The 13,833-nt window shown below is 44.0% G+C and overlaps 1 protein-coding gene across 2 annotated transcripts in view; it reads left to right on the top strand.

The window, feature by feature from the left end:
• The window catches only part of WLS (Wnt ligand secretion mediator), a 106,518-nt gene that overhangs the window by 52,942 nt on the left and 39,743 nt on the right, over window positions 1–13,833 (top strand). For both annotated transcript variants that reach the window (XM_024734641.1, XM_024734640.1), the window contains exon 3: window positions 12,410–12,534. In XM_024734641.1, coding sequence (XP_024590409.1) covers window positions 12,410–12,534 — 125 coding nt within the window. The remainder of the gene's footprint in view (window positions 1–12,409; window positions 12,535–13,833) is intronic.

The following is a 13,833-nucleotide window of genomic DNA, read 5'->3' as shown; positions in this document are numbered from 1 at the left end:
GTTCCTATGGTGGGGGGGGGGGGGGGGGGGAGAGAGAGAGGGAGAGAGAGGGAGAGAGGGAGAGGGAGAGGCAGGTAGATTTTCATAACCATCACACTGGCTATTATTCTAGATGCTCTGTGCACTGATGGTGTCCTGGGGAGAAAGCAAAGAAACCCACTGTGTGTTTCCCTCCCTTGGCTCTCAAGTTTGTTTTCACTCCACATTTATGTTGATTATGGTCGAATAGGAAAGAGCAGTGTGGCCACATTTGCTTTCCAGTGTTTTAACACTTGCCAGCTTGGATGGTTCTGATTTCTCTAGCTTTTTTAGGAAAAGATTGGCTCATTGTTGAGTTCAAATTCCTTGGAAAATGGGGAAGGTCCTTCTGGTGACCTTTACTATGAGATGAAATAATCTTAAACATGCTGAAAACTGTGTAAGTGCAGCGGGCCACAGTTTCTTCTCCATCTCTCTACCCCTTCCCCCACCTTATCCCAGTCAGCCTTTCACACAGCTGCCAGATCTCTTTGCTTAAACATCCTTCTAAAGAAAATGCTGGGACTTCTCTGGTGGTGCAGTGGTTAAGAATCCGCCTGCCAATGCAGGGGACACAGGTTTGATCCCTGGTCCGGGAGGATCCCACATGCCACAGAGCAACTAAGCCCGTGCACCACAACTACTGAGCCTGCTCTCTAGAGCCAACGAGCCACAACTACTGAGCCCACGTGCCTAGAGCCCGTGCTCTGCAACTAGAGAAGCCACCGCAATGAGAAGCCCGTGCACGGCAATGAAGAGTAGCCCCCGCTTGCCACAACTAGAGAAAGTCTGCGCGCAGCAACGAAGACTCAACCCAGCCAAAAAAAATAAATAAGTAAAATATTAAAATAAATAAAGAAATAAAATGCAGTGTTCAGAGCATGTTTCTTCTCTTTGTCAGAAAATCCTTTCTCCTCTCAACCTTGTCTGTTTTCTCCACTCCTTTTCCCATTCCCTGCCATATTGAATTAGTTGATTTCTCTGACCACACTGTCCTATTTTTTGCTTCCGTGACTCTTTAGGCATGCGGCTCCCTCTGCCTGTAATTTCTTCTCCTGCTTCCTTACCTAGTGAACTCTTACTCATCCTGTGATTCACAGTTAAACATCATCTCTTCTAGATGAGATAATCTAGAAGATCGTGCATTCCATGCTGCATTTCTTGTCCCCCTACCTAGCACTCTTGACATCTTTGTGCTGACTACAGCCATCCCTCGATATCCCTGGGGGATTGGTTACAGGATCCACCTGAATATCAAAATTCATGGACGCCCAAGTCCTTTATATAAAATGGTGCAGTACAGTCAGCCTTGTATATCTGCAGGTTCTGCGTCTGTATATAGAGGACTGACTGTATATACCTACTTTAGATGTACTACCCACATGAGATAATACTTATTTATGTATATGCCTGCCTTCCCCACCATACTGTGAACAATCGAGGGCAATGACTTTGCCTTGTATGTCTTTTTCATCCCCACTGTTGTGCACAGAAACTAGTAGGTGCTTAAACATATTTGGTGGAGGAAAAAATGAATTGGATTGGATGGTCCATTTAGAATTAGAGGTTTCAGAGGTACATTATTCCATCTTGGTGGCCACACCAGCTGTTATGACATCCTGTTATGAGTTCCTGATGGGCTTCTTTTCTGTCCTGGAAAAATAGGCTTGAGTAGATTACCAGAGACCTGACGTGTTATACCCAAATGGGTGCTGTACAGTTTTTCTTCTCTGAAGTCTCTTGCCAGTAGTGCCACCTATTCTCTTATCCCTATAGACTTGGGCAGGCATGGTACACACCTCAAAGACCCATCTTTTTATTGCTTTACTTAAATCTTGAACTCTAGAACAGGTCAGAGGACTATTTGGTTTCTAGTCCCTGTGGCTACATCCTTTCTCCTCCTTTACCCCTACTAGCCCTCTGAAGCAGAACACCTACTGCAACCCCATATTATAATTCAGATGGAGAGGGAGGAAGGAGACCGTGCCTCCCTCAGGCTCCCTCCCCTTCCACCCAGTCCTGGGAACAGGCATATTGCTTCTTGATGGGACCCTTGGCCAAATTTGAGGAACATCCTTTTTTCTGAGTGTGTGTGTGTGTGTGTGTGTGTGTGTGTGTGTGTGTGTGTGTTGGTGGGGGCGGGTGGGGGGAGAAAGGAAGCAGGCAGTGGGGAAAAGAAAGTGAATGCCACCAGAACACAGCAAACTATAGACTACACACGTTTGTTATAGAGGTGATGGAGTGATGGAGGGAATTTTGGATTGTAGGAATATTCGGAGGAAGAAGAATGACATTCATTAATTTGGCAAATATTTAATGACTATCTGATTTGTAAAGACATGGATGATATAGCTGTGAGCAAAACTGAGGTAGTCCCTGGCTTTCATGAACCTCTCAGTCTAAGTGGGAGGTGGGTAGGGAAAGAGATACAGGTAAATAGGTAGCTGAACTGCAGTAGGACACGTGTTACAGCGCTGGACACACAGGGTACTGTGCGAGCAAGAGGAGGGGCACTTCATCCGTTTTAGTGGGTGAGGGGAGGCGGGAATGAATCTGTAGAATTCTAGAGGATGAGCAGGAGTTGTTCTGGCACGAGTGGGAATGCCATGCACTACCTGCCGAGTACTGTCTGCAGCCCAGAGGCAAAGAAGCTCTTTTGTAATTCCTCCTCTCAAAGGGGACACCTATTAAACACCTGGTATGCAAGCAGGGACCCCAAGTGCAGTAAGTGTAGGTAACCTTGAGTAGCAGACTTACAAAAGCAGTCAGCGTTTACTGAGTGCTTACTGTACGCCAGGGCTGTGCTGAGTGATTGGCACGTTTAGTCCTCACAACCATAGGACATGGGCATGCTGTTCTCCCCCTTTTATAGAGAGAGAAGTTCAGTGGCTTGCCTACTGTTGCACACCTTGCCTACTTGGCCACCAAGTGGCCAAGGTGGGCCGTGATTCCAGGCTGCCTCTCTCCAGAGCCTGAACTCTTACCCATCTTCCAGGCTGGAGGCAGGATGGCGGGCTAAGGTGACTAGTCTGGGGAGGCAGGAATAGGGAAGAGTTTGCGAGATGAGACCCTGGGATGCTAACCAAGTGTCAGATCTTAGTCTCCTGTGCCATTTAAGGAGTTTCGACATTAGACTGAGGGTAATGTAAAGACATTGAAGGTATCTCAGAAATCATCTATCTGGCTACAGTGTGAAACACAGGCATGGGGCATGTGTTTGTGTCATCTAGACCCGAAATGATGGTGACCTTGAGCACGGGGAGTGGTGGTGAGGAGAGAGATGGGGATAAATCTGCAAGACTTGATGAGCTGAGAGAATTGACCAGATTTGGTGGTTTGGCTTTCTTTTCTGAACCACAGAAATAAAGCCATCCAGTGGGTAGTGAGCGTGCAGATTTGAAACTTAGGAGAGGAATCTGAACTTGAGAGGTGGCTGGTGTCGCAAGAGCAGATGAGACCCCTCAGGGCAAGTGAGCTGAGTTGGAAGGGGAAGGGACTATTCTACAGCCCAGTGAACACCAGGATGTACTTTTTCTATATTCTGTGGTCCTGCAGATTCATTTGTTTACAAAACATTTGATGCCTCAGCTACTTTTCCAAATGTATAGCCTTTAAGCAGTCCAGTAGGGTGCAATATGCGTGAGTGGATGTTTTCTAACTGCAAAGGGCCTGATGTGTGGAACATTCCCCTATGCCCTAGTCATGTTTCATAGACAGCTTACTTCAATTAGGAGATACTGCTTCAGAATATAGCAAGGGATCATTCTGATGATGCTTAGAAAAATGTCTTCCTACATGTGGAAAATATTTCTCCACAACGCAAATGCTTGACGTGATGGGGGAAAAATGAGAGAGGTGGTGTGAACTAAACTGTTAGGCTGGTTCGGGAAATAATTGTACTCATTCATTTTATAACTGCTTACACCCAGGCCTCTAGGGCATCTTAAGAAAACAGCGCAGACCAAATTTATAATTAGCTGAGTCCTTTTTTGCCAGACCTAACCGTGGATATTGGACAGGGCTGGTTTTGTTATTTCCTTAATTGAAAACGTCAAGAAAATACAAGCCAGGTCAGGGAGTTTTTGATCAGGGTAGGAATGCTGGCATAAATAACCTCAGATTATATGTCTGCAGGAGGCTGGGAGGAGGCTGGTCTGCACGGCCTCCTTCTGAGGTTACCCAAACAAACCTGGTGACTGGTAGCTCCCCTATGTAACGTGGGAATGCATGTGAGCATTTTGAAATCTCTTTAATTTTTTTCCCAGAACAAGGGCCCAGGGAAATCAAGGTTTCTTAGGGAACTGAAAAGCTTTTGACAACCATAAAATACTTCTTTAATAGCTCTTAATGTAACTTGTCCTCCCCCTTTTCCCCTTTATTTCCAGTTAATTGATCAATAATATAACATAACCATCCTAGGACTGGATGGAAAGGGAGTGAGTATTTTTAAGTACCTATATGCCAAGTGGTCTTGTCAACAGCCTTGAGAAGTAGGTCCCACTATTTCTATATTGCAGAGGTGGAAACTAAGACATTTCAGGTCTCTTAGCTAGGAAGACATAAAGATTAAATTGAAAAGCAGATCTGTTTGGCCGCCAAGCTCTTTGTACTATCCTGGCTGGCAAATACCTGTTTCTAAAAGTGTAAGTAAGAAGCATTTTGATTACTTTCTTTCTTTTTCCTCAAGGAAGGCTCATCTTTCATCACTTTAGCCCCTCCTCCCACAGGGACCATTCTTACCTTAAGCAGCGGCCCTAGGTTTCTTGAGGTGCTCACACTGTTTTCCTAGCTATTTGTCCCCCCACCATTTTTGGCTTATGCTAAGGACTGGCTCACCTCTCTGGCCTTCCACTTGTCTTCAGAAAACTGATTGGCAAACACTTTTCTCATGAAGGGCAGGGCGTTGTTTCCCTCCCCCGTACGCGGGCCTCTCACTGTTGTGGCCTCTCCCGTTGCGGAGCACAGGCTCCGCACGCGCAGGCCCAGCGGCCATGGCTCACGGGCCCAGCCACTCCGCGGCATGTGGGATCTTCCCGGGGCACGAACCCGTGTCCCCTGCATCGGCAGGCGGACTCCCAACCACTGCGCCACCAGGGAAGCCCAGGGCAGGGCGTTTTAACTCATACAGAGATAAATGCTTCTTAAGGATATGATTGGTCTATACTTCCCAATATGGAAAGGCACAGATCTTTCTGCTTGTAATGATACTCTGCAGTCTGTGTCTGCTTCTCCGGAACCCTGGAGTGCAGGTTCCTCACATCAGAGCACTGCTCCCATAACAGGATGGAAAAACCGAGTGTGCCTTTCCACACCTCCCTTCCCAGTATTGAGAATGGATTTTCCCTGCAACCAAAATGTGTCTCCAAAGCCATTTGAGAAACGCGAGGCTCCAACAACCCACAGGATAGCAAAGCTGCTGGTCTCGTTTAGGTGTGGAAAACCATGCATTTCAAATCTATAAATGCCCTATGCTGATATACTTCACAGCTTTACCCCATGGAACTGGTATAACCAGCATCCTTGTTTTATAGGGAAGGTTCTCCAGGTGCCAGAGGTAGCCTTGGCCTTCCTGCCATTCTCCCTGGGAGTTCAAATTGGATGCTTTACTTTCATTATCTCTGTGGGGAGGGGAGGGGTGTCAGGAGACCAGTGTTTTATTACATGCAACATAGTCATTAAAGCTGAACTTTGTTTCCGAGTCCATTGGAGACAGAAGAGGAAGTGATTCTGGTGGCTGACTTCAGAGCTTTGCTGTATTTCTCTGCCCAGTGTTTTCCTTTTTCTGAGTTTTGTGTTCCAGGTTTGGATACGGGTTCATAGTGGAAGGTTCCATGTCCCTGAAACCCGGTAATTATTTTGAATTAAAGTAAGTATAAGACTGACTTTCACTTCCCTAATAAAATGATAAAAACAATAGCTAACCCTTCATGCTTTCTGCACTATTCTAAGGATTTTTCTTGTAGTAACTGATTTAATGATCACAGAATCCTAGGAGGCAAGTCCTATTCCAACAGGGTAAGGAACCTGAATGTTCATGGCAGGGTGGGTAGGGGAGATCACAGAGTCCAGCCAGGGAAGGCTCGAGGGCCACTTGAACTGGCCATTCTCCCTGTGGTTTCTGTAAGAATTATACGCCATGAAACTCTAGAAGCTTGAGTGTCTGATGTTTCTAGGGGTGAAGCTTTCTGAGTCTTGGCTTCTCTGCCTCACAAACAGGAATGATAACACCTGCCCCCAGATGGCAAAGGAAGTAAGGAGGTGATGTGTGAGGATTAGGCAGGGTATGTGGTAAAGTTCATGAACCAAAATAGAAAGCTTTAGAAAGAACTTCGCCTAATGCTGAAATGGAAAGAAAAGAACGGTGGTGTGGGGGGAGTAGGAAAAGTGTCCCCCCAAAGAATGACACAGCTTGCCTGATGTCTTATTAGCTGACCTGCGCAGAGATTTTGTTTCCTTTTACTTCTAGCGAATTGGTTATTGACATTTAAAGATTGAGAGATGTTGTATAACCATCTGCATTTCTGGCTTCTCTTGAAAGAAGCAGCAGGTCTGGTCGGAAGACCTGTGCTGCCTTACGATGATGGCTGGAGCTGAAAGCAGCTGCCCCCAGTCCACGGGGCTCACTTCTGTCCCTGACTGCACACCTGGTTAGGGCCAGATCCACAACATGAACACAAGCGTCGCCAGGCTTCCAACTCCACGCTGGGGCGGGGGGCGGGGGAGGGGTCACATCACACTCCTCCAGTCAGTTTTCTGAAGTAATGGTGTGTTTCTCTCCTGTAGAAAGTTGTGTTTGGTCGGAGTTGAGTGGTCTCTGCATGCAGTGTGTTTGATTCAACTGTTAAGTTTCTTTTGAATTCTGTTTCTACCAACGAAGGTAACAGAGGATGGTGGGGTCTGGGGTGATCCGGACTGAGGTTTAAGGCCCAGCTCTGCAATTACTAGCCATGTACTCTTGGACAATTTATATAACTAACTTCTTTATAGGACGGGTGTGATGACCGAAGGGGACAGTGTACACGCGGAGACTTGCTTTTATTAAAGACCTACCTATTCATAGTTTGTGACTAGTTTGAGGGGCTTCTTTCATCACAAGTTACCCAGTTTTCTTTAAGCCATACAAATAAGATGGTTGTCTTTTAAGACAGTTTCAAAATACTTCTCTTTCTCATGTTACCAACAATCATACAACTTTAGGCAAGTCACTTCATATCTGAGGACCTCGGTTTACTCACTAATCAAAAGGAAATATCCATGCCCACTTTATAAGTTGTTTCATGAGGTCATTTAAATGAAAGCACGGAAGTCACGAGGACCTAACACAGAGTAATTGTACACGAAAACAGTGTTTAAAATTTTTTTTTTTTTTTTTTTTTTGTGGTACGCAGGCCTCTCACTGTTGTGGCCCCTCCCGTTGTGGAGCACAGGCTCCGGACGTGCAGGCTTAGTCGCCATGGCTCACAGGCCCAGCCAGCCGCTCCACGGCATGTGGGATCTTCCCAGACTGGGGCACGAACCCGTGTCCCCTAGCATCGGCAGGTGGACTCTCAACCACTGCGCCACCAGGGAAACCCCTTTTGTTTGTTTTTAACAGCATATTTTAAAACAGTCTGGGGATTCCCAACAGGTGGCAATAACTTTTAAAGCTGGAGCAGGCCAGGAGGCCAGTCTGTCTGGCCCTTTCTCTCCCAGAGGCACCAGGCCCTGTACCAGGGCCTGTACCCTGTACTCTGTACTCTGTACCAGGCCCACTCCTAACATTTGTGGGGTACAAGGTAAGAGTACCTATGAAGGCATGGCTGCCACATGTCTAAATATTTTTAAAGTGATAAACTTGGCTTACCAAATTATTAAGCCAAATAAGTCTTATCATCCAATTGTAACAAATTTACTTTCGTAATGCACTGCAAGTCTGGATGTGAATTTAAGATTCTTGGATGCCTTGGAATTCTGTGCCAAAAATGTGATGGACCAGCGAGTGTGGGCTTCTAGATGTCTTTTCTTCCCACCCCTGGCTCCATCCCATACAGAGAGTGTGTTTCTGTGTGGACACCCCACCCTCCAAGCTCAGTCTCTGTCTGTATCCTCCTCCAAACAGCAGCCCTTTGAGCACTCCTGAGCCCAAGGGTGCACAAGTAGTCGTGTAGTTCCCTCTGGGAGGCCAGATCTGGGGAAGAGGTCCCCCCCAGTCCCACGATGTGGAAGTAGGCTCAGAGCTGTCTGGGTATGTATTCTGGGATCCTGAGTTCCTGGACTATGTTCCAAAAATTGTGGAAGGGGTTAGGCTCTTGATGGACATGTCCTCTTCACTTCAGGGTCTTCTCATCTGGAGAGGAAGAGAACAGCTGGAAAAGGGCCAGACCGAGCGGGACCCTTGAAAAGTGTGGCGCCCAGATTCAGGGCCCCTCCTGCTGTGCTGTGTCTAAGGCCAGTGCTGCTCTGAACCCTGGTCCTCCAAGGAGCACAATATGAGAATTGATAACTTCCTTTATACCTTTCAGATTTATACTGTTGAGTTCTGTGGTTCTGGAAGTGCCCTTTCGACAGAGTTGAAAGTCCGAATTCCTAATCACAATGTTAGAAATGAAAAGGAGGTACCCTGGTGCCTAATATTCAACTCACAGATGGGATCTCTGCTCAGTTCTTTCTTTGGACCACTGAGGCTGCCAAGTGACAAACAGTTGTAGCCATTCTGGTGCCTAACCAAGAGGATACACAAACTCTGAGCATTGCTTCTGCCAAGCCAGGCATCCCACAGTTTCTTATACAGACTCTTATTATCCATTCTCAGCCCTGGGTCTCTGCACAGCCTGGTGTCCTCAAGTCCAGAGTCTCCTGGACTATGTGGAGATGGGAAGATGGATGAGAACTAGGGTTCCAGCGATTCTGTGTACAGACTTTGACCCCACTACTCTGTTGTCAGCATCTTGCCTCTTCTGTCTTATGTCACACCTAGTGCTTTCCAGTTCTGAGTGGCTTGGGGGTCTGTTGGACATGTTGGCTCACTTTTCCAAAATATCCCTTCTGTGGAGTTTCGGCTGTGCCCATCTCTGGCTGTCAGGAAATCCTACTCCATCTGTTTTTCATCTTCGAAAAAATTGTTGCAGTCTCTGGTTTGCTCATGTCACTACCATTTTTTTTTCCCCTTGTGATTTAATATCCTTTGTGTTCTTTTACTGTTTTTTTGTTTGTTGTTTGGTTTTTTTTTTGGAGTTTCAGGAGTGAGAGGAGGAAAACATAAGTAGCCAGTTCACCATGTTTGAGATTTATTATCTTTTGTTAATTTTTCATTGAAGTGTAGTTAATTTACAGTATTATATTAGTTTCAGATATACAGCATAGAGATTCAGGTTTTTTTTTTTTTTTACAGATTATACTCTATTAACAGTTATTATAAAATAATGGCTGTAATCCCCTATGCTATACAATATACCCTTGTTGTTTTTTTATTTTATACATAGCAGTTTGTATCTCTTAATCTCATACCCCTTACATGCCACTCACCCCTTCCCTCTCCCTGCAGGTAACCACTAGTTTGTTTTCTATATCTGTTTCTATTTTGCTATATACATTCGTTTGTATTATTTTTTAGATTCCACATGTAAGTGATATCATATAGCATTTGTCTTTCTCTGACATAAGCAAAGCATAATATTCTCTAGGTCCATTCACATAGCTGCAAATGGCAGAACTTCATTCTTTTTTATGGCTGAGTAATATTCCATTGTGTGTGCTTATGTGTGTATGTGTGTATTTATATATGTGTGTGTGTATATATATATATATATATTTATACCACATCTTTATCCATTTGTCTGTCGGTGGACACTTGGATTGCTTCCATATCTTGGCTACTGAAAATAGTGCTGCTGTGAACATTAGGGTGCATGTATCTTTTCGAATTAGTGTTTTCATTTTTTCTGGATATATACCCAGGAGTGGAATTGCTGGATTGTATGGTAGTTCTATTTTTAGTTTTTTGAGGAACCTCCATACTGTTTTCTGTAGTGACTGCACCAATTTACATTCCCACCAACAGTGTACAGAGTTCTTTTTTCTCTACATCCTCACCAACACTTGTGTGAGGTAATATCTCACTGTGCTTTGACTTGCATTTCTCTAATATTAGAAATGTTGAGCATCTTTTCGTGTGCCTGTTGGCCATCTGTATATCTTCTTTGGAAAAATGTCTATTCAAGTCTTCTGCCCATTTTTTAACTGGATTGTTTGTTTTTTTGATATTGAGTTGTATGAGCTGTTTGTATATTTTGGATATTAATCCCTTGTCAGTTGCATCATTTGCATATATTTTCTCCCATTCTGTAGGCTGTCTTTTTGTTTTATCATTGCTTTCCTTTGCATGCAAAAACTTTTACGTTTAATTAGGTCCCATTTGTTTATTTTTGCTTTTGTTTCTTTTGCCTTAGGGGACAAATCCAAAAAAATATTGCTGTGATTTATGTCAAAGAGTGTTCTGCCTATGTTATCTTCTTTATGGTGTCATGTTCTACATTTAGGTCTTTAATCAATTTTGAGTTTATTTTTATATATGGTGTGAGGAAATGTTGTAATCTCATTCTTTTACATGTAGCTGTCCAGTTTCCCCAGCACTACTTAATAAAGTGACTGTCTTTTCTCCATTGTATATTCTTGCTTTCTTTCTCATAGACTAATTGACCACAGGTGTTTGGGTTTATTTCTGGGCTCACTGTTCTGTTCCATTGATCTATGTATCTGTTTTTGTGCCAGTACCATGCTGTTTTGATTACTGTAGCTTTGTAGTATAGTCTGAAATCTGGGAAGGTGACACCTCCAGCTTTATTCTTTTTATCTAAATATTGCTTTGGCAATTCTGGGTCTTTTGTGGTTCCATATAAATTTTAGGGTTATTTGTCTTAGTTCTGTGAAAAAGGTCATGGGTATTTTCATAGAGACTGCATTAAATCTGTAGATAGCTCTGGGTAGCATGGCCATTTTAACAATATTAATTATTCCAATACAAGAGCATGGGAGATCTTTCCACTTCTTTGTATCATCTTCAGTTTCCTTCATCAGTATTTTACAGTTTGCAGAGTATAGGTCTTTTATCTTCTTGGTTAAGTTTATTCCTAGGTATTTTATTCTTTTTGATGTGATTCTAAATGGGATTTTTTTTTTTTACTTTCTTTTTCTGATAGTTCATTATTAATGACTGAGGGTTTAAATGATACTAATAAAGGAGCGGGTACTGATGTTAATGAAGGTTTGGTCTATATCAGAATGGCCTCAAATTCCTTCTTTCCTGCATTATTTCCTTCTCTTCCTAGATTTCCTCAGAGAACCAGGGATTCACCGCACTGTCAAATTGTCTACAAGCCACGCTGGGTCAGTGGAAAGAACAGCCCTAATTTTCCAGACAGCAGTTATTCTTATCTTTCCCTTGTGACCTGATATTCAGGTTCCAGAGCCTAGAACTGAGCCCAGTCTCATAACCCCAACCAAGGTCATTTTGGAAATGTAGTCTGTGCTTTTTTTCCTCCATTAAGACTCCTCTGTTCTTGAGCTTGCTCAACAGAGTATAAAACAGACAAAATGGGTAGAGGCAGTTTTTATTACTCTAATCTCCTTAATGAGTCCTATGGTGAGTTAAACCCATTCATGGTCCTTATTGATATGGAAGTGTATGTGAACGTTCCTTTGCACAATTATGAACTTATTATTATATTCCTGTCTGTGCATAAGTCTTTAATTTGGAAAAACCCTTTACCTCTTATATTAACTTCGTCCATACTCTGAAGAAGGGGTTTTGAGAAGCAGCAGAGCCTATATTTGAGAGCTTCTTGGGGATAATTTTTAAAAAGGATGCTTTCAGACTAGATTGTGTCCTGAAGAAAGCACCCAAGGTACTTAAATCATGTCTCTGAGGGGTGGCTGAAAAAGTTGGTCATTTTTATCAGAGAGGAGAGGAAACACAGGCAGATGAGTTGCAGGTTTCAAGTGCCTAAGGAACTTTTGTGGAAAAAGGATCTCATCTGCTGTGGGACTCCTACAGGCAGACCTAGGACCAGTGGTGCAAGTTAAGGAGGATGAATGCTGACCGTGAGTTGGAATCTGACCATTTGAACTGCCTCAGAGAGAGTGAGACCCCCGCCTCTGGAGGACTTTAAGTGGATGCTCTTTGACTCCTTGGCAGAGCAGTTGGTTATGGGAGGGGACCCAACGTCCAGCTTAGACAGTCATCCTATGACTTTTAAGTCCTCCGGTTTGGAGAGTCACGTTTGGCATTTGATAGGAACTGATACATCTCTTTTGTCTTATTGGTTTCCATGGTAGAGCCTATAAGAATTTTTAAACTCTTTCCAAAGTATCTTCCCAGAAGCTGTTTCTGAATTGTGCATCCTTTCTCTTGCAGGAGAAAATGCAGAAGTTTCCATGGACGTTTCCCTGGCTTACCGAGATGATATGTTTGCTGAGTGGACTGAAATGGCCCATGAGAGAGTGCCCCGGAAACTCAAATGTACCTTCACCTCCCCCAAGGTAGGGTACCTTGAAGTCTCAGTTGACGGGATTTTTTATTTGGTTTCCAGGTATGTGGGAACATTTGCTCAGACACATTTCTTCTAAGCATGCATGACCCACAAAGGTTAGTAGTCACCGTCCTTTGTCCTAGAAGAGGGTAATGTAGATATTTCATGTCCCTGCAAAGGAGGAAAGAACAGAAGAAGGAATGTCTGTTTGAAGTGATTTAGTTGTTTCTCTGAAATACCTCCATAAAAATAAATTCTTGGTTCTTTGGATATTAACAAAAAGTGTTTGAAGATCATTGCTAAGTTAATTTTAGATGTACAAATCTGTTCATATTGGTTCAATGCATGTGTCTGCTTCTCTGTTTCATCGGCATCTCTGTTGCCAAGTCAGTGTGCAGGTGTGGAGACTAACAATCCCAGAGAACAAACACTACAGACAAAAAGAGGACCTGAGGGAGAAATCTAGTTTCCTTTGAGACCTCTCAGTTCTCTTACATACTTTTAGGACTCTCCCTTCTTTGTTTCTTCCAGGAAGACTCATTTAACCACCAAGGGGAGGAAAGCCACTATCCTTCATTGAGAGTAGGGAGACACTTTCTCTTGGACAAAGGCCTTAGATTCTCCAGGTGTTAAAATACAGGCATGGACTCAGTGACCCTCAGAGGATAGTGGGATTTGTCTGTATAAGGACCAAATCAGAACTAGTGAGGGGCCCTTTTCCAGGGCCACATGCTGCCCTCACACATGCCTCCCCAAGATTCTGTCCCCCTCCCCCCTCCCCACCCCCTTCCCCCCTTGAAAATCTCTGTGAAGTTGAAATGGAGCCGTAGTTACTGTTACTCATGGCTACTCACATTCCTCAAGAGTGTTGACAAGGAGTACCACCTGCTAGGTGATCTCTGATGTCCCTTCACAGACATAAATAGTCTTGTTTTCTTTGCATGAAATGCACGAGAGGCCAAACTGCACTGAAGCACATTCCTGATTATGTCATTTGTCACTTGATATCTTCAGGTCAGTTGCTCCTGAAAGATTTGGGCTACTTTGTAGTACTCGCTCTGTTGACTGATTTAGTTCCTCTCTTCTCCTAACATTGGCCTTTCCTAACTTCACTTTTGCCTATAACTGGAAAATTGGGGTTCCCTGTGGAATGGTAAGAATGGCAGGTTGAAGCCTCTGAGGACCATGCCCCTGCCCTGTCCGTCCTGCCCCGAAGAGGAGTAAGATGGGGCTGGGCAGGTTCATGAACATTAGTTAAAGGCCTGGATTTGGAGCAAAACATACTTGGCTTCACTTCCAGGCTATTTCA

The sequence above is a fragment of the Neophocaena asiaeorientalis genome, unplaced genomic scaffold (genome assembly GCF_003031525.2).
Source record: "Neophocaena asiaeorientalis asiaeorientalis breed wild unplaced genomic scaffold, Neophocaena_asiaeorientalis_V1.1 scaffold15, whole genome shotgun sequence".
In the NCBI taxonomy this organism is placed as follows: Eukaryota; Metazoa; Chordata; class Mammalia; order Artiodactyla; family Phocoenidae; genus Neophocaena; species Neophocaena asiaeorientalis.
The sequence above is the reverse complement of the archived record's forward strand: the minus strand, read 5'-3'. Positions and strand labels throughout refer to the sequence as shown.